The following is a 24235-nucleotide window of genomic DNA, read 5'->3' as shown; positions in this document are numbered from 1 at the left end:
TTGCTTTGAGAGGGCAGGTGCATGCGTGCTGACTAGCCTGGCTATGTTTCTTGGCTGGTGACACAGACCCTGTCATCTCCTCGCAGACCGCGTACGAGGACTGGTTCATCACCCTCTACAACGTGCTCTACTCCAGCCTGCCCGTGCTCCTCATGGGGCTGCTCGACCAGGTAGGACCCCGGTGTGGACAGGGGTGCTCTGCACAGGCTGAGCGCCTGTATCAAAGCACATATTTCAGTGTCTTCTCTTGGTTTTCACTTCTTTCTCAGTGAGCCCTATTATATTTCTGCTGTCAGGCAACAACTGTTGTGCTTCTGGTTTTATAGTAAGAAAAGAAGATTTCTGTGCCTGGGTTGAATCCATTAATAAGAGGGTTTGTTATCCTCATTTTGGATGCTGAGGTTTTCTTGTTAGATACCTAACAATATAGTATGTCTCTATGATAATGACTTATGCATTTTTAAAGTTACATTACTTATAACTTTACATGTAATGCAAGTTACATTACATTTTTAGTTACATTGAATTATTTTAATACCTCCCCAAACTTCTCGGTTTAATTAAATCTACATTCTATCTAGTTGCAATTTTTATAGAAGCTGCTTTAAAGAATAAAAAGAATAATCTGGAGTTAGCTCATCATGAATGTGAAAATGCTTTCTCAAAGAATGAGAAACAATAATCTCTCAGTAAAAATAGGCTTCCTATACTTTTTTTAAACATTACTAATTTGCTTTCTGTAAGTAGAAAATAGTAGTTTACCTAGTCTCAAAATTAAATATCAAATAGTGGTGGGCTACTTCCCTAGTGGCTCAGATGGTAAAGAATCTGCCTGCAATGTGGGAGACCTGGAGTCAATTCCTGGGTCGGGAAGATCCCCTGGAGAAGGGAAAGGCTACCCACGCCAGCATTCTTGCCTGGAGAACTCCATGGACAGAGGAGCCCGGCGGGCTACAGTTCATGGGGTTGCAGAGTTGGACACGACTGAAGCAACTTATCTCAGTAATGAAGCTGCTGTCTGCACAATGAAATTATTCAGGAATTCTCTTTGGTTTCTGCCTTCCCGAAAACTTAACAAGTCTCAGTTCTTTGTGAGATACAAGTTGTAACGAATGTATCCGAGTTCTTGGATCCCGGCGGGCAGTACACTCAACTCCAGTGTTTTCCCCTCAAGGACGTGAGTGACAAGCTGAGCCTCCGCTTCCCCGGCTTATACGTGGTGGGACAGAGGGACCTGCTCTTCAACTACAGGAGATTCTTCGTCAGCTTGCTGCACGGGGCTTTAACGTCGCTGGTCCTCTTCTTCATACCTTACGGCGCCTACACGCAGACCATGGGGCAGGATGGAGAGGCGCCCTCGGACTACCAGTCTTTCGCGGTTACGATCGCCTCTGCTCTCATAATAACAGTCAACTTCCAGGTATATGGCTTTAGCTGACCGTGTCCAGTGCCCGCTGCGTCCGTTTCTGTGCACAGACCAGCAGGCACATCTGCCTGGCTCCCACTCTCCCTCCAGCCGAGCCTCTGCCACTCTGCAAGTATGAATGGATGCTATTTTCATCTCTTGCAACAAAAGTATTTCCCATTTCTTGCCTGAGCCAAGAGCAGCTTCTGATTGTTCAGAAGCCAAATCATGCCTAAATTGCTGAATTCTATTTTCAGAATCCTTAGATCCTTTATTTCTTGCTAACTCCCCAAAATGAATGCTCTGTTTTTCTCTGGTTTCCCAACAGATTGGCTTGGATACTTCTTATTGGACTTTTGTGAATGCTTTTTCAATTTTTGGAAGCATTGCACTTTATTTTGGCATCATGTTTGACTTTCATAGTGCTGGGATACATGTTCTTTTTCCATCTGCATTTCAATTTACAGGTTGGTATTTTCTAAATTCCAAAAATAAATGAATAGAAAAATGTCATTAATTTAGATTCTGACATAACTTCAGGGTAAGTAAAAACACAAAGTGTGAATTACTGCAAGTGAAAATTAATGTCCTGAGTAGAGACTGAATGATGGTTAGTGGGTTGGAAGCAGGGTAACGTGATGGGAGGAAAGCAAATTAAATAACTTTAAGCTATAACTGTGCTTTTTATTTCTTCCATAAAATCTAATATTGGAAGGTTACTGGGAAACTAGGGATACATGTTTCCCAGTATAGTACGATAGCTTAATCTTTCTAAAACACTACCTAGAAATACATAATAAAATTTGGGGTACATTTTGATTTAGTTATTTCCACATGAGGAATATATCCTAAGATGAAACACACCAAATTTTGGAAAGGTAATCTGTACAAAGATTGTATCACTACAACATTTCTGTCTTTTAAAAACTGGAAATAACCCAAAGACATAAGAGTATCAAATTAGCAAAAGAAATTATGATGGAATTCTAGAACTTAAAAGTGGATTGTTAGGGAGGGAGGTGGGAGGGGGGTTCAGGATGGGGAACACATGTAAATCCACGGCTGGTTCATGGCAATGTATAGCAAAAACCACTACAATATTGTAAAGTAATTAGCCTCCAACTAATAAAAATAAATGGGGGGAAAAAAAGTGGATTGTATCATCAGAAATATGCACACAGAGCAGTAAGTAAACTTATAAAAAACAATAGTTTACAGCTGTATAAAATATGACAAACGGACAAATGTTAGAATGAACTAATATCATAAAATTTATAGCATAAATTAGAATTTATGAACTTACTATGGATAGTGTAGCTTGGATTCAAAATGGAAAAAAAATGCCCCATAAACTTGTTTCCCTGTAAAAGAATTTTTTTTAAATGACCAGTTGTTTGGTTATAAAAGGCAGTAGCTGTGGTAAGAATCCACCTGCAATGCAGGAGATGCAGGAAATGTGGGTTCAATCCTTGGGTCTGCAAGTTCCCCTGGAGGAGGGCATGGCAATTCACTCTAGTATTTTTGCCTGGAATATTCCGGGGACAGAGCAGCCTGGCAGGTTACAGTACATGGGGTCACAAAGAGTCGGACACAACCGAGCACATACGTGGCAATACCCTTTTCTTATTGGAATTGAACTCATTTTTTTTTTGTCTGTGTTCTTCCTTACTGTGACTGTGTTTTAAAATTTTAGTACTCAGTTACCTAAGGTATTTCCATAGGGAGTGTTTTTTAAACCCATACACATTTATCAGTGTTAAAACCACATTTAAAAAATGAACACTATTATTTTTATAAACTCACAGTATTAAGTACAGAAAATATTGTAACCAATTTTGCTCAGTTTTAAAATTAAGTAGTATATATGATTACCTGGTTGTATTAAGAGAATTGAATTGTTACTTCCTCTGACATCATAAACTAGAAGCTGAGTTCAGTAGAAAAAGCTGAATGGATATGGATTTTAATTTAGGAGTTGCATAGCTAGTTCTGTTACTGTGGGCCAATTTTTTATTAATACTGCTCCACTACTTGGTTTCTTCACGTAGTAAAGACGGCAGTACTCACCTCTCAGAACTGAGTAAACGGCATGATTTGTATAAAACACCTAGCATAAGGCTTACCCACAAATAGTAGTGCCCACTGTTAATATGTGGAGTTTCAAACCAAAGGTATAATTTGGAAAGTGCTTTTTTGAAAAATTTACTTTTAATTGAAGGATAATTGCTTTACAGTATTGTGTTGATTTCTGCCATATATCAACATGAATCAGCCATAGGTATATATAGGAAAGTGCTTTTTTAGGTTCCTGAAAAAAAAAATCCAAGTATAAATTGCCTATTTTTGCATTTCTAGTTATTTCAGTGCCAACAAATGTAACTTTTTTCCTTATTTAGTCACTTATATACATTCGCCTTGTTCCAAAGAATTTATGTTCCTTATTCTGCTTTGCTTAGTCTGGCTTTAAAATGTCTATTCCTTGAATGGTGCTGGGATGTTCTGGGGAGGGCAATCTGGTTGTAAAAGTTTACTGGACAGAATCCGTTTGTGGACTGTGGAATATCAGCCATGCCCTCCCCTCCTTGGGATGAAAGGACTATTGTGAGTCCTTCTCTGTGCTTCTTCCAGGCACAGCTTCAAATGCTCTGAGACAGCCGTATATTTGGTTGACCATCATCTTGACCGTTGCTGTGTGCCTGCTGCCCGTTATTGCCATTCGCTTCTTGTCAATGACCATCTGGCCATCAGAAAGCGATAAGGTATAGAAAAAAACAGACTTCTCCTAACTCTGAGTGCCTCTCACAGAAATCAGAGCCTTTCTCCAAAGCAGCTTTCCTGCAAAATTCTCAGCTCTTAGGAAGTTTGGTCTGTTTTTAGGACTACTCTTTAACTCCACCTTGCAAATAAGTCCCCTGGGATTGGAATTTTTGTTTGCTTGTTTTTTATTATAAAAAAGGAAGAACAGTATATACATCTACCCTGTCAATTTAGCAATTATATATTCAGCAATTATACTATTAGTATTTTGTCCTGCATACAGGTTGGGATTTTGTTTTTTCCATTTAGAGAAAAATGTCACCTTTTATAGCAGGATCCTTTGGCTCAGATGGTAAAGCATCTGCCTGCAATGTGGGAGACTCCAGTTAAATCCCTGGGTGGGGAAGATCCCCTGGAGAAGGAAATGGCAACCCACTCCAATACTCTTGCCTGGAAAATCCCGTGAATGGAGGAGCCTGCTAGTCTACATTCCATGGGGCCGAGAAGAGTTGGACACGACTGAACGACTTCACTTTTTTTTTTTTTTTTTTTTTTTGAGTTGCAAGTATCAGGAAGATACGGCTCAAAAGGGCTCAGTGATAACATACCACCTCCACTCACAGAACGGGCTTCAGGCTCAGGTGATGAGCAGTGGCCTGGGTTTCTTTTCCACTCTCCCCTCTGCTGTCTTTCTGACAGGTGGCTACAGCAGTTCCTGACAGTGCATCCTGCCAAGTCTGTATCCAGGGGAAGATTAAAGACTGATTCTCCTGGAGCTTTCCCTTAGGAGCCTGGGGACTTTGGGGGAGGGCTCAGCACACTTCCTTCGTGTCTCCTGAGCCAGAATTAGGGCACATGCCCATTCCTGGACTAGCCCAGAACAAGGGAAATCAATGGGCCCCACCCTGTGGGTGCAGTCCACATCCCGGCAGGAGTGCAGCTGTGAGGAGGAGGAGGAGGGCCCCTGGATAAGCTCCATCTCCATCAGGATGGAGGAGAGAGGCGCTGCCAGGCAGGCAAGGAACCTCCATGTCCTCCGTATCTCCCCCCCCCCCCCCTCCCGCTGACCAGTGTGTGCATTACAGCACCCAGAGGCACCAAGGGTCTGCTACACCTGGGCCAGTCCGCCCTATGGGCTGCAAAGAGCGCCGGCTGAGGAGTGGGAGTCCTGGCGGCCCTGCTTCTAGCTCTGAGAGCTTGCAGGCCTCATGGAACCTCTGCCCCTGCTTCCTCCTCTCTGAAGCCAAGAGGGAGATGCCCACCCCTCAGGGAGGCGGGTGTGGGGAAGCCTGGACCAGGGCCCCGGTCAGTCTTGGGGCTCCCTCTGCGGGCGCAGACCCGCGTTTCCCTTCGGCCTCCCGGCTCTCCCTCACCTGGTCCTGCCTCTCCCGCCTCTGCAGATTCAGAAGCACCGCAAGCAGCTAAAAGCCGAAACGCAGTGGCAGCGGCGCCAGCACGTGTTCCGCCGGGACGTGTCCACGCGGCGCTCGGCCTACGCCTTCTCGCACCAGCGCGGCTACGCCGACCTCATCTCCTCGGGCCGCAGCATCCGCAAGAAGCGCTCGCCCCTGGACGGGGTCATCGCCGACGGCTCGGCGGAGTACCGGCGCACCGCCGAGAGCTGAGGCAGAAGTCACACGGGGGAAACGCCTTTGTCTTTTTTTTTTTTTAATGAGAGACTGGGAACTTTCTGTAGAAAACTGAACCTGTCACGAGGACGCTGAAGACAAGAACCTTTTCAGCAAAGGACTTGGTTTAGCTGTGGCAATCGTCCAACCCAAGAAGACCTTTTGAAAAGTCAGATTATTCAGATGCTGACGTTTTGTTATGATTCAAAGTGAACATTTTTAACCCCATCTCAATCTAGGACAAGAAAATTTGAAAACGTCTTCTATTTCAGTTCGAATGGTATCGTTTTATAAAATTAGGAAGCTCTTCCTGTCTGGGATCTTTGTCAGGAATTTCCCAGAGGCTCTTTTTTTTCCCCTGGAGTCTATCTTACTATAACAAAGACCTTATAATAGTAATGACAGAAGACTCATGAATGTTCATCTCCTGAAAGCTAAGTGGTCTGCCTTTTTCAGAGTTGATAATGGGACCGCATGATTTCATGTTCTCATGTGGATTTAATTCAGCTCAATCAACAAAAGTGACTTCACATTTCATAAACACAAGGTCTGGGTCTGTTTCCGTCTACTACCAGGTTTTGAAAAAAGGACATTACCTACGTTTACTCTTACTATTGTGTATTATTTCAGCCACTTCCTGTAGAACCAAGTGAGTTTATTGTCTATTGTCGATTTAAAAAAAGATGCATTTAAATATTTATGGTTTTTTAAAAAAGCTTTTAAAAACTGAGGGTATCAGTGATAAATTGCAGAATATTCTGCAAAGCTTTCTTTTGAAAAGCAAACTTTTGTGCCTGCCTATGTGTTAAGTGTTTTATAAGGGACATAAAACAGAGACCTCATTCTTTTCTACTTAAGAGATCTTAACGGCTGTTCATAGCCATATTCCTAAGGCTAATAGTGTATCCTTTTAAAATTGAAGATGACTTTGGCAGTTATGGAAATTGGCCTCAAAGAGATAAGAGTTATTTATCCAGGGGCTTTTCTCATTCTTTGTGTTTCACACTCATTTTTCTATTCCAGTGAAGACAAAGAAGTGTCTGCGGTAATTCTGTTCTTTACCATTAGGTTGTGAATGTTCACAATATTCATTCGAGTTCCTTATGAGGAAATCGCAGTGTGTAAATAGTTCATTGTGCAGGTATAAGCAAAGAATGTTTAGCTCTTTATTCTATGGAAGTAAATTTCTGGAAGTTTACAACTTTTATCTTGTAAATAAAAAAAAATTGTAAGGTTTTTTTTTTTGTAAAGAAAAGTTAGCTTGTGTAATTCTGTCAGTTTCAGATTTCTCTCCCGTTTTGCGAATTGTGGGAAAGGTCGACAATGTAAATGTGTCAAAGACTTCCGTGGTTGGGTGCAATATTAATTTTAAAATGCAAATTGTTTTGGATAAATTATTTCTATATTCTGTAAATCTGAGATTAATGTATATTTTTGTTTAAAAAATAAACACTTTGGTAAAATTTTGGGGAAGTACAATCTGTTAAAGTATTTTTTAAGTTCTTTATTTTAGAGTGGGGCAGATGATAGAGAATCTAGGCCTGCGTGGTTTCTTAAGGAACACAAGGGATCCTTTGTGGTGAGAAGTAAGTTGCAGATGGGGTACTAAGTGTAGGGACAAAGTGGCTGAGACAAGAGGCTCCGACTACAGAGTCAGAGTATGGATTAACAGTTGGTAAGAACAACTATATCCAGGGAGAGTGCATCTTAGGAAATGAGAAGGGGCACAATTCATCCAAGTGACCTTAGCTCTCTGGAGGTGGAATAAAAGCAATGGTAACCCCTGACCAAAAAGCAGGAGCTGGGAAGTGGGTAGACAGTCCAGAAATACCGGGGGGAGGGCTGGCAGAAAAATAAGCAAAGGGAAATTATCAGGGTGTTGAAGGGCAGGAGAGCAGGTAGGGACCAGGAGAGCCAAGTCTGATGCACGGCTGCAGGACAGGTGGTCAGCTCCTGGACAGGAAGGCAGGCTGGGACCCCATTAGGGAAATGACCCCCTACCTTACAGAGGAGGAGGTTCTTTGAAGGAAGACAGAAATGGAGGACTTTTGGGGGAGGTATCAGTAGTACTAGCAGGTGATGAGAGAGTTCTCATTCTAGGGGTGTTTTGTAAGGTAGGAAACTAGGATCCAGCTCTCTGCTATTCTACACCGGACAGCCTGCTTCCGGAGCAGAATTTCATGTCTGCATCAAGGCAACCCACTGGAAGTGGGGCGGGGGGAGGAGACAGGACAGATTATTAGCCTCTGTAATAGAAATGGTATGAGAAAATCTCAGCAGACCTGGGAGATGGTCCCCTTTAAAAAAAAAAAAAGGCCACTTTTCCTTAGGATATACTACTGTATTTAAATTGGTGAGGAATAAATGTTTTTAACAAAAGAGCACCACCTAAAGGTTCTTGCTGATGCTCAGGACTGGAAACTGTTGAGTAAAGAACTGGTGGAGATAAAATGGTTCTTAAGAGACTCCAACATGATAGCAAAATGTACTCTAATGGAATCTAAATATGTTTTAACAGTTGCTGCCTTCATATGATGTGAACGAAGCTTAGGAAAATTTTAAGAGCTTCTAAAAGTCTTGTCAGAATCTGCTAGTAAGTTAGAGCTGCAATAAAACTTGTGGTGCATTTATAAATACAGAAAGGCCTGACCAAACACTGAGAGGAAAACAAAGCACTTCCAGGAAGAAGTAGAGATTGGGTTGGGCCCTTAAACACTGTAAAAATAATTTTCTTGACCTGAATAGTCATTTTTCTAAAGATTATAAATGATTTACAGGCATATGAAAACATCCTCAACATCATTAGTCAATAGGGAAGTACAAATTGAAACCATAATGAGACCACTTCACACCCACTAGAATGACTATTAAAACAAAATAACATGTGTTGACAAAAAATGGAGAAATTGTAACCCCCATCCATTGCAGATGAGAATGTCAAACACTGAGCCCACTATGGAAGACAGTTGACGATGCCTCATAAGTTAAACAGAATTGCCATATGCCCCAGCAGTTCTCCTAGGTGTGTGTAGTGTGTATATACGTATATCCCAAAACGCTGAAAACAGGTACTCAAATACTTAAACACCTGAATGTCCACAGAAGCACTACTTACAACAGCCAAAAAGGGACTTCTCTGGTGGCCCAGTGGTTAAGCATCTGCCTGCCAATGCAGAGGACACGGGTTCATACCCTGCTCCGGGATGACTCCACATGCCACGGGGCAGCGAGGCCCGAGTGTGCCACGGCTGGGCCCACACGCCCTGGAGTCCATGCTCTGCCACAGCACGAGCCACCGCAGCGAGAAGCTCCATCACCCCAGCTGGAGAAAGCCAGCACAACCAAAAAGAAAAAAAAAAAAAAAGAAAAAGATATTACTTCAAGATAGAAACAACCTGGGCCTTCCCTGATGGCTCAGTGGTAAAGAATCCGCCTGCCAACGCAGGAGGCGCTGGTTCGATCCCCGGGTTGGGAAGATCCCCTGGAAAATGAAATGGCAACCCACTCCCGTATTCCTGTCTGGGAAATCCCATGGACAGAGGAACCTGGTGGGCTACAGTCTGTGGATTTGCAAAAGCATCGGACACGACTTAGTGACTAAACAGCAGCAAGAACAACCTAAATATCCACCAACAGGGAAACAAATGGGGTATATCCATATAATGGAATACTACTTTGCCATAAAATGAGGCCAGTTTAAGATAGTGACATAGGAAGACCCTGAATTCACTTCAGCCTGCAAACACACCAAATCTGTAGTTACATATGGAACAATTTCCTCTGAAAACAAATCAAAACAACAGCTTGCTAAGGGACTCAAGGAAAAGCACAAAACGCAACCGGTGGGAAAAGCTGAGACATGATTTTACTGAAAAGTCCACCGCTGGTACCCTAAACTCAGAGCTGCTCCACGAGGAACACAAGGTTATAATTACACATCAGGCATCCCAACATTTAGGACCTGCATCTGAGACAGGGCCCGGATACATCCAGCTTTGAAAGCCAACGGGACTCACATCTATGAGACCCAGAGGTCACAGCAAACAATTGCTATTGAAGAGCTCACACCTTCAGACGCACCCGCTCCAGGGCCCAGTGGAGAAGGAGCCGACCGAGACGCACCCGGACTCTATGTAAGAGGCTCACCGCTTATGTTCACCTGTCGGCCTGAGGGGCAGCTGGTTTAACGCCTGTCCAGGGGCCTGCTGGGGCACCCTCCCACGCAGAGGCTGGCCGACACCATCTTCTTTATTTTTTAATCGAGGTTTCCTTTTCTCCGCGCAGTTAGCACCATCTTTACATCCTCCCTCTGCTGCAGTCTAGAGCACCAGTGTGTCCCAGGAGGGAGCTTCCACATGAATCTGGTATCCTGCTTTACATCAGGCACCCTGATTTTCGTGACTACAGCTTAGGGGGCGCCCTCGATTATCTGGCTGTGGTGCCAAGTGGGGCTTGCGCTCAGTAGGTCCCACAGGACTGTAACCAACAGAGAAAGCTTTTCACCGGCTCCCACCTCTGGGGCACAGCAAGAGGCACCAGTCCGTGAAGGCAGGCGAGTCCCACTGCCCTGGCTCGCTCTCTCTTGGTAGGCGACTTCAGTACTGCAGTTTCATGAACGGATAGATCACCCAGACAGGGCACCAATAAGGAGACATTTGTTTTAAACAATGTGTTAAAGGAAACGGACCTAACAGACACACACAGACCACTTCATCCAAAAGTAATGGAATACATGTTTTTCCTAAGTGCACACGAAACTTTCTAAAGGGTAGATCATTTGTTAAGCCACGAAACAAGTCTTCTTAATTTAAGGTGACAAATCATACCAAGCATCTTTTCTGTCCACGGTGGTATGAAACCAGAAACCAATCACAAGAAGAAAACTGGAAAAAAATTCACAAATAGGTGAACTTTAAATAAAATGCTACTGAACAACCAATGAGTCGATGCCAATGGTGTGATATACATACAGAAAACTTCGAAGACTCCACCCAAAAAACTGTAAAAACTAATAAACAAAAAATAGTAAAGTTGCAGGATAAGTATCAACAGAGGTTACTCTTGAACAACAAAGGTTTGCACTGAATGAATCCACTTATACGTGACGTTTTCCTCAATAAATACACTATAGCACCGTATGGTCTTGACAGTTGAACCTGTAGATGCAAAGGGCCAGCTGAAAGTCACACAGATTTTTGACTGTGGGGGTGGGGGTGGGGGCGGTGTTGTTCCTTGCCAACATTTGTTATTTTTTTGACAATGGCCATTCCAACAAGTGTGAGGTGGTATTATCTCCTTGTGGCTGTGATTTACATTTTCCTGATAATCAGTGATGTGGAGTATCTTTTCATGTGCCTGTTGGCTATGTGTGTCTCTTTTGGGAAAAATGGCTATTTTTTAATTGTTTTTTGGGTGATTTTTTTTTTTCCTGTTGAAGTATATGCATTCTTTATATATTCTGTATACTAACCCATGTAGAGAATGATTGGCGAATATTCTCTCCCATTCAGTGATGCCTTCTGCTGCTCAGGAGCTTTTTAATTTGACGTAGTCCCACTTGTTTGCGTTTGCTTTTATTGCCTTTGTTTTTGGTGTCAAATCAAAAAACAAAAAATTATCACCAAGACTGATATCAAAGATCTTACCACTTGCGTGTTCTTCGAGGAGTTTTATGGTTTCAGGTCTTATATTCAAATAATCTGGTCCACTTTGAGTTAATTTCTGTGTATGATGTTAAGACAGTGGCCGCAGCAGCCTACCCAAATCGACACATAAAATTAACTATCACACTGGGAATGAACAGTGAGTTACCCAATCAGCAGTGTCCATCAGAGGCATCATTACTTCTTCATATTTATATGCAGAGAAGACATTTAAACTGATTCCAAAAGAAGCACTTATAACCTTGAAAGTTATGGTAGTTTTACCATTGTTTTTGTTTTGTATAAAAAGAAAATCCATTTTTCTAGTATTTTTTCAGTTGATGTGAAATTCATGTAACTTAAAAGTAACCATATTAAAGTGTGCAACTCAGGCATTTAATTAGTTCACAGTGCTGTGTAACCACCACATAGATCAAGTTCCAAAACATTTTGATCACAACAGAAGAAAACCTCATACCCACTGTGATGGTTAATTTTATGCATCAACTTGGGTTGACAGACGGCAGAGGAAAGATTAGATTACTGACATAGCTGAACTGCTAACTGACTACTGACCTCCAGACTACTTCCGTATGAGAACAATAAATCCTTTGTTTAAGCTGGGTTAGGGTTTCTGCTACTTGTGGCTGAAAGCAATTCTAAATAACACAATGCAAAAAATAACAGCAAATCCACAAAAAGGAAGAAGTTTAAAGGGGGAAAACGGTCTGAATACAATTAGATAAAAAATAAATAAATTAGATTCATAATAATTGTGGGAAAGGAAATAAATCTGTAATTGTTGAAGGTGATAACGGTTATATTTTTGGAAAACACAGGAAGGTCAACTAAAGAAACTATGACAGTAAGAATTCAACAAGATAGTGGGAACAGAACAAATGTAAGGATAACTTTCATTTATCCGCAACAACAGACAAGATATAACGGGAAAAGACAGGACTGCTGACCTTTGAACAAACAGGGGTTAGACAGGCCAGCCCCTGCACAGCTGGAAATGCGCATAAAACCTGACAGGTGGGTCTCTGTATCTGTAGTTCCACATCCATGGGTTGGACCAACCATGGGCCGTGCAGTACTGACTGCAGTATTAACTGAAAGAAAATCTATCTATAAGTGGGCCTGTGCAGTTCAGATCTGTGCTGTTCGAGGCCGAATGTTTGCTGTTAACTGTTGCTTATTCGCTCAGCCGTGTCCACCTCTTTGCAGCCCCATGGACTGTGGCCCACCAGGCTTCTCTGCCCATGGGACTTCCAAGGCAAGAATACTAGAGGGGGTCGTCATTTCCTTCTCCACAACTATGTTTACAACTTCAAAAAGAAAAAAAAAGGATAAAATACTGAGGAATAAAGTTTACAATTAAGACCTATATGAACAAAGCTTTAAAATAGTAGTGAATTCAGAAGAATAGTTAAGCAACTGAATAGTTAACATGCTTAACTATTACTATGCAATACTTAAGCATGCTGTGTTCTTAGATAAGTTATAACACCATAAAGAGCAGAGTCTTCCTAGTATATAAAAGGCATATGAACTCTATAAAAATGCCAGTAATTTTCTTTAATAGACAGACTCAAGTTCACATGAAAAATTATTACAATAAAAGCCAGGAAACTAAAAGAGAAAGCAATGTGGAGAGACTACCCCTACCATATATTAAATTATATTATAATTTAAAAAGTAATTTAAACAATGTGATTCTGATGCATGATTATACATTTTATGGAACAGTTTAGAAGATCCAGAAATAGTTCCAAACATGTGTGGAAATTTACTACACATAAAGGTGGTATCAAAGGTCACTGGGAGACAGACAGGCTTTTCAATTAACTGTACTGGCACAACAGAAAAACAAATTGAATACCTTACACTATAGTAGAATACATTTCAAGTAAATAAAAGATGTAAATGTAAAAATACTCATAAAACCACTAGAAGAAAAACAAGAGAAAATTCAAATATAGACTGAGTAGAGAAAGGCTTTCTAATTAAGACTAGGGAATTCCCTGGTGGTCTAGTGGGTAGGACTTTGCACATTCACTGAGGACCCAGCTTCAATCCCACGTAGGGGAACTAAGATCCCACAAGCCTGGCTGCACATCCAAAACAAAAAAAGACTAAAAGTGCAAAGCCTGAAAAGAAAGACTCAGACTAATAAGTTCAAATATAAAGATGTAAAAGCCTTCCTTATTAAAAAAAAAAAAGTACAAGATGATAAATGGTAAAGTGGATAAAAATATATTTGCAACTCACATCAAAAAGCTAATTATCCTAATAAAGACTTCATTGGATCTGAAAGACTCCAACAATCCAACAGGAAAAAAGAAAATATGGGCAAGGCACACAAAGAAATCACAGCAAAAGATGTACAAATGGCTCTTATACACACAAAAAGACGTTTAATCGTATCTGTAATAGAGAAATCCAAATCATTTTAGTAGACCACTTCCACCTATCAACTTGGCAAAAAAGAAAAAGGCTGGCAATGCAATATTGATACTATGGCAAACAAACCCCATATTTTATTACTGGTAGGAATATAAACTGATAAAACTCTTAGCAACTTAGTCATATCTATTAAAATTTCAAATATATATATATATTGTGACCTAGCATTCACATTTCGCAAATTTATCCTGCAGCTAAACTTTTCCCACAGGGGAAATGACATGTACAACCATGTACTGCAGCACTATCTGTCAAACACTAGCAGTGGACTAGAAATCCGTCAAGGGAACTGGTTAAATGAAGTCAAGTACGTGCTGACGACAGAACGCCATGAAACTACAGCAGAGATACCAGAGAATAAGATCTCCAAGGTTCATCACGATGTGAGGGGAGCAGGTACAGAACTCTGTGTGTGGTGGCCACCCTTTTATATACAAAACAGCAGAGGGGAAGGAGATGAAACTGATCTATAGAGTCACACTCCCGATCAAAATTTCATAGGGTTTTTAATGCTAAGAACTGACAAACTGATTCTAAAATTCAAACAGAAATGCCAAGGACCTAAGATAGCCAAAAGGAGAAAGAAAAATAAAGTCAGAGAAGCTAGTATCACTTGATTTCAAGAATTATTATAAAGCTATATTCATGCAAAGATGGGCATGATAAAGGACATAAATGGCAAGGACCAAATAGAAGCAGAACAGACTAAGAAGAAGTGGCAAGAATACACAGAAGAACTACACAAAACAAGCTTCAATGGCCCAGATAACCGCAATGGTTAGGTTATCACCCACCTAGGGGCAGACATCCTGGAGTGTGAAGTGGGCCTCAGCAAGCATTACAACGGACAAAGCTAGTGTGTGTGTGGTGGGGGGCTGGGGGGCATGGAATTCCACCTGAGCCATTTAAAATCCTAAAAGATGATGCTGTTACAGTGCCGCACTCAGTCTTAGTCCTCAGTCACGTCTGACTCCTTGTGACCCCACGGACCGTAGCCCACCAGGCTTCTCTGTCCATGGGGTTCTCCAGGCCAGAATACTGGAGTGGGTTGCATTTCCTTCTAAAGGGGATCTTCCCAACAGAGGGATCAAAACCAGGTTTCCTGCACTGCAGGTGGATTCTTTACCATCTGAGCCACCAGGGAAGCCCCAACAAATCTGTAAAACTCAGCAGTGACCACAGGACTTTGCTGACAAAGGTCCGTCTAGTCAAAGCTATGGTTGTTCCAGTAGTCATGTATGGATGTGAGAGTTGGACCATAAAGAAGGCTCAGCACCAAAGAATTGATGCTTTCAAATTGTGATGCTGAAGAAGACTTGTGAGAGTTTCTTGGCCAGCAAGGAGATCAAACCAGTCAATCCTAAAGGAAATCAACCCTGAATATTCGTTGGAAGGACTGATACTGAAGCTCCAATACTTTGGCCACCTGACTCGAACAGGCGACTCATTGGAAAAGACCCTGATGCTGGGAAAGATTAAAGGCAGGAGCAGAAGGGGATGACAGAGAATGAGATGGTTTGATGGCATAATCAACTCTATGAACATGAGTTTGAGCAAGCTCTGGGAGATAGTGAAGGACAGGGAAGCCTGGCATGCTGTAGTCCATGGGGTCGCAAAGAGTCATGACTATAACAACAACAAAAAAGAAATTATATTTAAACCAAAAAAGGATAGTTGAGTTGATATATTTTCCTACTTAAGTCACAAATCCTCTCAAAAGATTTCCCTAGCCCACATATTCCTCCCTAGACCAGCAACCCTCTGAGGTTTACTTTGCCCTCTTCTGTAACTGGGAATCCAAAGACATGGTGGTTTCCCATTCATGGTTACAGACAGACAGCAGTGTTCTATTAGACCATTTATACACACATGTTTTCTCTGACCTCAGAAGAGTCTAACATCTTAAGAAAAAGGAAAATGAAAGTGAAATTGCTCAGTCATGTCCAACTCTCTGTGACCCCATGGACTGTAGCCCACCAGGCTCCTCCATCCATGGAATTTTCCAGGCAAGAATACTGGAGTGGGTTGCCTTTACCTTCTCCAGGGGATCTTCCCTACCCAGAGATCGAACCCAGGTCTCCTGCATAGCAGGCAGACACTTTACCGTCTAAGCCACCAGGGAAGCCCCCAAGGTCATGTCAAATAAAAGTTGAGAGAATGTTCCGTATTTAAAGACCAGTACAGATTTACCATCCAATTATCGGCTAAGATAAGCTCATTAGTAGGATGCATAGGGAGAAATAACTCTCGAAGTTTTTAAATTATCAAAAATTTGACTTTGGGAATTCCCTGGCAGTCCAGAGGTTAGAACTCTTCGCTCTCATTGCTGAAGGCCTGGGTTCAATCCCTGGTTGGGGAACTAACATTCTACAAGCTGAATAGTGGGGGTAAAAAAAGGAGAAAGAAAAAAAAATGGCCTGAAAACTTTTTCAGGAGGGTCATATGGCTTGCAGGATCTTAACTCCCCAACCAGAGATCAAACTTGTGTCCCTTGAAATGGAAGCACGGAGTTCTAATTACTGGACTGCCAGGGAATTCCCCAGCCTCAAAAGTTGAATCAAATTATAATGAAAGTGTTTACAATAAATATGAGGAAGGGAAATTCTAATATGGAGAGAAATCTAAACCTCCCAACCAAGTATGGTGGTGAAAAGGCCAGGGTGCTCTTGCCAAATTCAGGATATAAGTCACTCACTCCAGAATAACCTATGATCTCCACTTGGAGATCAGTGTTCTTCATTCTCAAGGTGCTGTCACAAGCCCTGGAATGCTTCTGTTTCTTCCCACCAGGGATTAAAGATACTAGATCTGGATTGTGAAGCCAAGGAAGGAGGGCTCCACAGTCTAGCATTTTGCATCAGCAGTCAATTCTCCCAAGTGATAAGAATCAACCTTTAGGCTAGAGGTAAATGTGCCAAATGGGAGTCATCTTGCAGGTTCATTACAAAACGGGTCCTGAGCCAAGCTGTGTAATAAGTCAGTTAGTCATGGAAATCCTATAGGAGGCTTCTGGTAATCATTTGCTTTCAAATTCTCACCCACCCTCTGCTTATTTTGTGTGACCAACATAAAGTGCAGGCTTCTTGAAGAGTTTAATAGAGGTAACACTAAGGACTATTTCTAAAAATAGAGCTATGGTTCACATTTTTTTAATACTTGCATCAGGATTTCATCACTATAAACATCTTGAGTAAATATTGGGGGCTTCCTCCAAGGCTCAGCAAGAAAAGAACCAGCCTGCAACACAGGAGACTCGGGCTCCATCCTTGGATCAGGACGATCCCCTAGAGGAGGGCATGGCAACCCGCTCCAGCATTTTCGCCAGAGAAGCCCACGGACAGAGGAGCCTGACGGGCTGCAGTCCACGGGGTGCAGAGTCGGACACCACTGAGGCAACTGAGGACACCCAGAGTAAACATGGACCCAGAGAGCTCTTTTTCGTTTACTGGGTTTGTCCAAGACTGGGGTACTTCTTATGATTTTCTGACCTGGGGTGAAAATACCTTCACCTGGATCTGCTCCAACAGCAAACAACAATCCTCACCAACCAAAAAATTATCAGCTGGGCCTCTGAGACTCCCAGAGAACCCCTAGGAGCCTAAACTCCTGCTCAACTGGTACCATGACTGCTCTTCAAAATCACCTGGAGGAGATCCACCTCACTGCTTTCAGAGACACAATTCACTGCCTTGAAAGCTTCTCCGGCTCTTCTTCCATCTGACTCTGTCTTCACCTTTCTTCAAGACTACCCCAAATCCCATGTTATACCCAGGACAATTCAAAGAAACTGGGGTTGGGGGGTCACAGCACTAATCACCACTCAGCAGAAAATCCAAATATAACCATAATCAACCATCTGCAAATTCAACCACCCCCAGAGTGTAGTACTGTCGTATGCTATTGCTGTTTGTTGTAGCCACGCGTTCCGGGAAACAAACTCACTCAGAAGGACAATGCAGATAGTGGAGTGTAGTTTATTATACCGGCGGGCCCAAGGCAGAGTCTCCTCTTAGCCAAGGACCCCGACCAGTTTTTGTGAAAACATTATATACCCTAAGTGTACTTGCTCAAACCCACCTTCCCAAATTCCTTGAAACTAGTCTGGACAAGGTAAAAGAGAGATTCGATCAAAGTTAACCCATGATTCTTGTGTCACAAGACTAGATAAACAGTGGATATTTATCAATAGGCCTGTGGTCATGTCCCAATAAACAGAATGGAACCTACCACTTTGTCCTGTTACAGAGATAATGAGCATACTCTTTTAGGCGACGGAGAGTCCCAAGTACAAGTCCTGAGGCTCTTTCATCCGGGGGTCTGGTTTCCCATTGGTATGCCATTTCTATAGACACCAGGTACAGAGTTCAGAGGGTGACCACGCGTGTAGCCTCATGTGCGCAGCCTGGCCTGAGACGGAGCCCAGCTCTGTCTGTTTCCTCCTTCACGCTACGGGTTAGTCCGTAAGCCGTGTCTGACTCTTCTGCAACCCCACTGACTGTAGCCCATGAGGCTCCCTTGTCCATGGGGTTTCCCAGGCAAGAATACTTGAGTGGGCTGCCATTTCCTTCTCCAGGGGATCTTCCTGACCCAGGGATCAAACCTGCCTCTCCTGTGTTGGCAGGTGGGTTCCTTACCACTGAGCCACCAGGGAAGCCAGCATTTTTTTTGGTGGGCGGGGTACGACGACTCATATTGGTTCAAACTCAAGTTCAAGGGTCAACTGTTGTACTTCTTGCATTGAACTATAAGGTAAGGGAAAGTGCTGAAGCTGCAAAGTTGGGAGTTTTTGAGACTCAGAAAGCTCCTATTTAATGGCCTGAAGCAAGAGAAAGGGCATTTTCTGAGAGTTGGGGCAGTGGAAAAGATCTGCAAAGTCTGAGATACTTGGAATACTGGCCAGAATTCACTGGGGGTGAATGAGGGTGGAACAGGAGATGGGGAGGGCCCACCAGCAGCCCTCAGTAGTTTGAAGGCTTGAAAGTTTGGTTTTGTAGGGTCGTGGAACCAAAAGAACAATGATTAACTATCAATACCATTTATGTTCTAATTCAGAAGGCTCTCTAGATGTGGAGCACACTCTAGGCATTTCTGTGTAACCTGACCTCATATTGACCTCACAAAGGGAACCTTTCCAGGGGATTATTAGCATTTTTCGGACGAAAACCCTGAGGCTTGGAGAGGTTAAGGAACGCAATCTGGGTCACCCAGGCACAAAGTAAGAGCCCCACACGTCCTGGGGTTTCTGGCTTTAGAGCCCCATTATTCACCCTCCTTAAAAGACAGCAGGACTTCAAAATAGTTTCATTCACTTTTAGGGAGACATGATGAGATAAAGTTAGCAGTTGACAACCATGAAGGAGTTCTGGAAATCACAGAAATAACGAACAAACCGAAGTGCTTAAATTTAACTTTACAAGAACCAGGAAAGTTATGTTTTCAGTTCCTTAAATCAATAGCTTCACCGTAATCATAACCCTATTTTTTTGTCTGCAATTTCAAACCAGTTTTAAATGTTAAGCTTTTCTTTTTTGGACTGCTTGGCCGATTCGTTAAGCAAACAATTAACCTCCCCTCCCATCCCCCCCAACCCCGTTCCCCACTCAGGGACGGGGAAACGTGCACGAAAGACGCTCACAGGGACTTTCGCCTCTTCTTTCTCCGAAACTGTTTCGAGGAGCAAATAGACAGACGGCGCGCCTAGAGCGTCGCCGCGAGCACAGCGTGAGGCCCCGCCTTCCAGCCGCACCTGGGAGGTGCACGCGCACCCGGGAAAGCGCGCCCAGGGGCGAGAACGCGGAAGTGCCCGGAGACAACATGGCGGCTCCGGCGTCACGAGCCCGGAGCGCAAGCCCGCGGCCGGCTACAGTGGCCCGCGGGGGCCCTTATAGTGTTAGAACGCTGACTCTCCTTTGGCTCCTGGTGGAGCGAAGGGGATTTCCACACAGGCATCAGAAGAACCCTGAGCGGTCGCGGGGACGAAACACCCAGGACCGCCAGAAAAGGGCATCCCCAGCTGGCCAGAGTCGGAGGAAGAGAGAAGAGCAAGGCCATTCATTGAATTCCTTCATTCCCTCGTGAGCAGCGACAAACTTCGGTTTGTTCTTGTGACTCCTTTCCGCGATGCTGTAAAGGGAAGTTCTGCTTCCGGAGAGACTGGACTAAACCAGTCTGGACTGGACTAAACCAGTCCGTCCAGCAGCTAGTTATCAAGCGCTTAGGGAGTGTAAGGCTCTGTGCTAAGTGCCCCCAGAAGGTATGAGCCCCTTGTCACTCTCCGTTGAGTGTGTTCCCTGGTTAGAGAAGGTGCTATGTACTGTGGAGATGGGCAGGGCATTCCCTAAATCCACAGATGCTGGCGCTGTAGACAGGGAGGGTACATCCTCTCTGGACGGTGACGCTATAGTTGATGGGCATGTTGCTGCCTCCTTCGGGGGTTAAAGGGCTTCCCTGGTGGCTTAGATGGTAAAGTGTCTGCCTGCAATGCGGAGACCTGGGTATGATCCCTGGGTCGGGAAGATCCTCTCGAGATGGAAATGGCAACCCACTCCAGTATTCTTGCCTGGAAAATTCCATGGAATTCTATGGAAAATTTCCAGGAGGAGCCTGGTAGGCTACAGTCCATGTGGTCACAGAGAGTCGGACACGACTGAGCAACTTCACTCACCCGGGGGTTAAATGCAATTCACCAGTCACCAGCTGGACACGGGGTCACCTCAGAGATTAGTGTCCCATCAAGTCCTCAAATGATGCTTTTGAACTGTGGTGTTGGAGAAGACTCTTGAGAGTCCCTTGGACTGCAAGGAGATCCAACCAGTCCATCCTAAAGGAGATCAGTCCTGAATATTCATTGGAAGGACTGATGCTAAAGATGAAGCTCCAATAGCTTTGGCCACCTGATTCGAAGAACTGACTCATTTGAAAAGACCCTGATGCTGGGAAAGACTGAAGGTGGGAGGAGAAGGGACCAACAGAGGATGAGATGGTTGGATGGCATCACCGACTTGATGTACATGAGTTTGAGTAGGCTCCAGGAGTTGGTGATGGACAGGGAAGCCTGGCATGCTGCAGTCCGTGGGGTCGCAGAGTCAACACGACTGAGTGACTGAACTGAACTTCAAAGTCTTCAAAGTCAGTTTCTGTTGTTGTCAGCTGGGTCCTCCCTAGTGGTAATCAGCTAGCCAGGTCAGCCTTGGTGAAAGACAGCCCATGTAGCTGAACCCATTCATAGCCTCCAGCCTCTTACTGTAGCCACTTTGTGTATGGTTTCTTTGAACAAGCACTGGGGGACTTGGAGGGTGGGGGAGGGAAGGCCAACATCCACAGTTTACAAAGACCTCCTCTCTACCGAATGCCTTCTAAGGGGTGTTTACACGGAGCAAGATATCTTCACATTATGTGCCCATTCAGAAAAATTCATCCACATACTTCCCCACCAGACCACCATATCTAACCTCTAATCTTGTTCCTTCTAAGCCCCTGACTAACTGGTCAACCCTTTAGCCCATGTCCATCAGTCCCTCCTGCCACCTCTACTCACCTAAGTGGTAAGCCAGTCATCCACTGAGAGTTCCAGCATCTAAGCCGATTCCCCTTTGAAACTGTCTTTTTTAAACTATATCTTTATTTTTTATTTTTAGTTTATCTATTTATTGGCTGCACCGCACAGCATGTGGCGTATCCCTGGCCAGGAATCAAATTTGTGCCCCGTGCATTGGAAGCACAGAGTCTTAACCATCAGATGGCCAGGAACATCCCACTACTTCTTCAGAGCCACACCCGGGCAAGACTGTAACACTGGCTTGTGCTAGCCTGTTACACAGGTGTCAGAGGCTGGACGTGGGGAAATCTCCTGAGTCTGTGGGTGTGGCTCGGGGACGAGGCAACAGTGCCATCAAAGCAGGTGATCTGGGAATCTTCAGGCCCATTCCCGTAGACACACTTGCTTTCCTTTTTACAGTGGGATGTCTCTGTGTGCGTCCAATTTGATGGATCAGATGACGCTCAACTCATGAAGGACAGTTCAGATGACTGTGGCCTTTGAGTGAACGTGCAGCCAGCCTGCCATGAGGGAGCTGGAGCAAGAAGTACCCGAGCTCACCCCATCCCTGCCGGTGCTCCCCATAGGCTGCATCCGCCCAAGAGACAGAGAGCCCATTGCTGCGTCTACATGAGCCAGCTCTGGGGTCTCCGTGCAGGATGAAGAGGAGAAATTCACTGGTTGGGCTGTGGTAGCGGCCTCTAAGATGGCCCCCACTGACCTCCGCCCCCTGGAATTCACCCCCTGTGTAGTCCTCTCCCGTGTTGTAGCAGGGCTGGTCTGTGCGACCAGTTAAAATACAGCAGAAATGATGAAGTGTCATTCGTTGGGTGGGTTATGAAAAGGCACTACAGTTTGGGTTTTAGTTGCTGTGGCATGCAGCTTCCTAAGATGGGCCTGGATCCCTGCCACCTCCTGGGATTCATGTCCTGCTGTACAACCCTTTCCCGGAGCGTAGGCTGGACCAAGTGACTCGAATCTAAGGAACAGAAAACGCCAAAAGGGATGGGAAACCAAGGACCGCGGCTTCCATCTTGCTTGCACACTCTCTTGCCTTCTTGCTCACTCGCTCTGACGAAGGACACTGCCCGCTGGAAAAGCCCTCGTGGCAAGGAGCTGAGGGAGACCTCCGGCCAAGAGCCAGCAAAGAACTGAGGCCCTGAGTCCAACAGCCTGAGGAACTGAGTCCTCCTGACACCCACAGGGGTGTGTGGGAAGAGCATCACCCAGGTGAGACCTAAGACTCTTAGACTCTGCTCACTTCGGCCGCACGTCTCCTAAAACTGGGATGGTAACAGAGATTACCATGGCCCGTACGAAGATGGCACACAGATCTACAGGGGGTCCGTGTTTTTGTGTTCTCTCACATCAGCTTTCATCACAAACTGCTAAAACGCAATCTTACATGAGCTCCAGGTGGCACCATGGTGGCAGCCTTTTCAGAGACCCAGTGCCTGAGACCCAAGCTAGGCCCTGCTAGACCACTGCCAGGTCCACAGGCAGTGTGAGAAAATGACTGCTGGAGCAGTTTGGAGGTCATTTATTATACAGTATAGAGTATCGGTAACCAATAGAGTTTCGCTGGCTCTCCCCCTCCCTCCACTTACTTCTGGGGAGTCGGCTGTCCTGTCATTGGGGAGCCCACGTGACATTAGACCTCCCGCGAAGAGCCAGATCCTCACCTACTCAAGCCACCAGGTAACTGCAGCTCCTGCCCCGCAGCTTGATTCAGAAGAGACCTTGTGTCAGAATACCACCCGCCCCCCATCCACTCCCCAGGGCTTCACTCTCAGAAGCTACCCGAGATAATACATTTGCCTTTCAGCTGTAGGTAACTGATGCATGGGCAAAAAAAGCATTCAACGAAGAGGGAAAGTGGAAAGTGCATGAAACTGGGTGAGCTATTCTTAAATAAAAGTATCTATCTAGTTTACATGTTTGATAGACTCTGAGCCTACCAGTGGACTTATTTTCATAACCAAAGTATGTTTTCCTTTCACTCAGAGACAAACTCTGGTATTCCAGTAAGTTGAGAATGATGACCTTAGCCACCCTTTATTTACTATCTGTGACTGCTGGGCCCTGAACTTAACCATCCTTCACAAACAGGGAAATTGAAACTCAGGTTAGCGCATTCAGCTCTAGTCACAGCAAAAGGCAGAATCAGAACTCCAGATCTGAAGCCTCATTTCTTTACAGAGTTATTATGACCTTCCTAATACTGATCTTTGTAAGTTAAAAATGGAAATAAATACACCCTATAGAGGGAGGGGATATGTATACTCACGGCTGATTCAGACTGATGTAAGGCAGAAACCAACACAACGTTCTAAAGCAATCACCCTCTCCAACTAATAAAAAAAAATTAAAAAAATTAAAAAATTTAAAAAAATAAAAAAAAAGCAATCACCCTCCAATTTAAGATAATTTAAAAAAAATACTATAATCCAAGTGACACAGAATTAATTCCTAAATTCACTGAAGTCAGAAAGTTAAAGCGTCTTCATATTCAAGGTAGGCAATGAATGGGAGATAGGACTACCCCTAGCTCTGCCCCTCACCCCCACCACCGCCCCAGCTCGCGGCTGATGACGACATGAATCGTCATTGATTTGATGACGACATAAATTCCACAAGCATCCCAGGATCTGAGGATCTGGGACCAACCCCTGGGTCTGGTTTCCAGGAGGGCCTGACCGCGCCCACAGCAGGGGCCGGGGTGGGGCGGAACTGGGAGACTCCGCAGGGAAGTCGGGGAGACGGAGGCCGGGAGGACTGGGACTACAACGCTGCCCGGGGC

The 24235-nt window shown here is 44.2% G+C and overlaps 1 protein-coding gene and 1 long non-coding RNA gene across 4 annotated transcripts in view; one reads left to right on the top strand and one right to left on the bottom strand.

Moving 5' to 3' along the window:
• ATP8B1 (ATPase phospholipid transporting 8B1) overlaps nucleotides 1–7257 on the top strand; it is a 110044-nt gene extending 102787 nt beyond the window's left edge. For all 3 annotated transcript variants that reach the window (XM_065932807.1, XM_065932808.1, XM_065932809.1), the window contains 5 exons: nucleotides 87–170; nucleotides 1175–1420; nucleotides 1734–1872; nucleotides 4034–4164; nucleotides 5563–7257. In XM_065932807.1, coding sequence (XP_065788879.1) covers nucleotides 87–170; nucleotides 1175–1420; nucleotides 1734–1872; nucleotides 4034–4164; nucleotides 5563–5787 — 825 coding nt within the window. In that variant the 3' untranslated portion in view covers nucleotides 5788–7257. The remainder of the gene's footprint in view (nucleotides 1–86; nucleotides 171–1174; nucleotides 1421–1733; nucleotides 1873–4033; nucleotides 4165–5562) is intronic.
• Nucleotides 1–24235, bottom strand: part of LOC136166494 (uncharacterized) — a 30104-nt gene that overhangs the window by 5542 nt on the left and 327 nt on the right. The window contains exon 2 of the long non-coding RNA XR_010662924.1: nucleotides 23723–23786. This is a non-coding gene — a long non-coding RNA (uncharacterized lncRNA). The remainder of the gene's footprint in view (nucleotides 1–23722; nucleotides 23787–24235) is intronic.

Source organism: Muntiacus reevesi, chromosome 4, assembly GCF_963930625.1.
Source record: "Muntiacus reevesi chromosome 4, mMunRee1.1, whole genome shotgun sequence".
Taxonomy (NCBI): Eukaryota; Metazoa; Chordata; class Mammalia; order Artiodactyla; family Cervidae; genus Muntiacus; species Muntiacus reevesi.
This window is presented reverse-complemented; position numbering and strand designations above follow the sequence as displayed.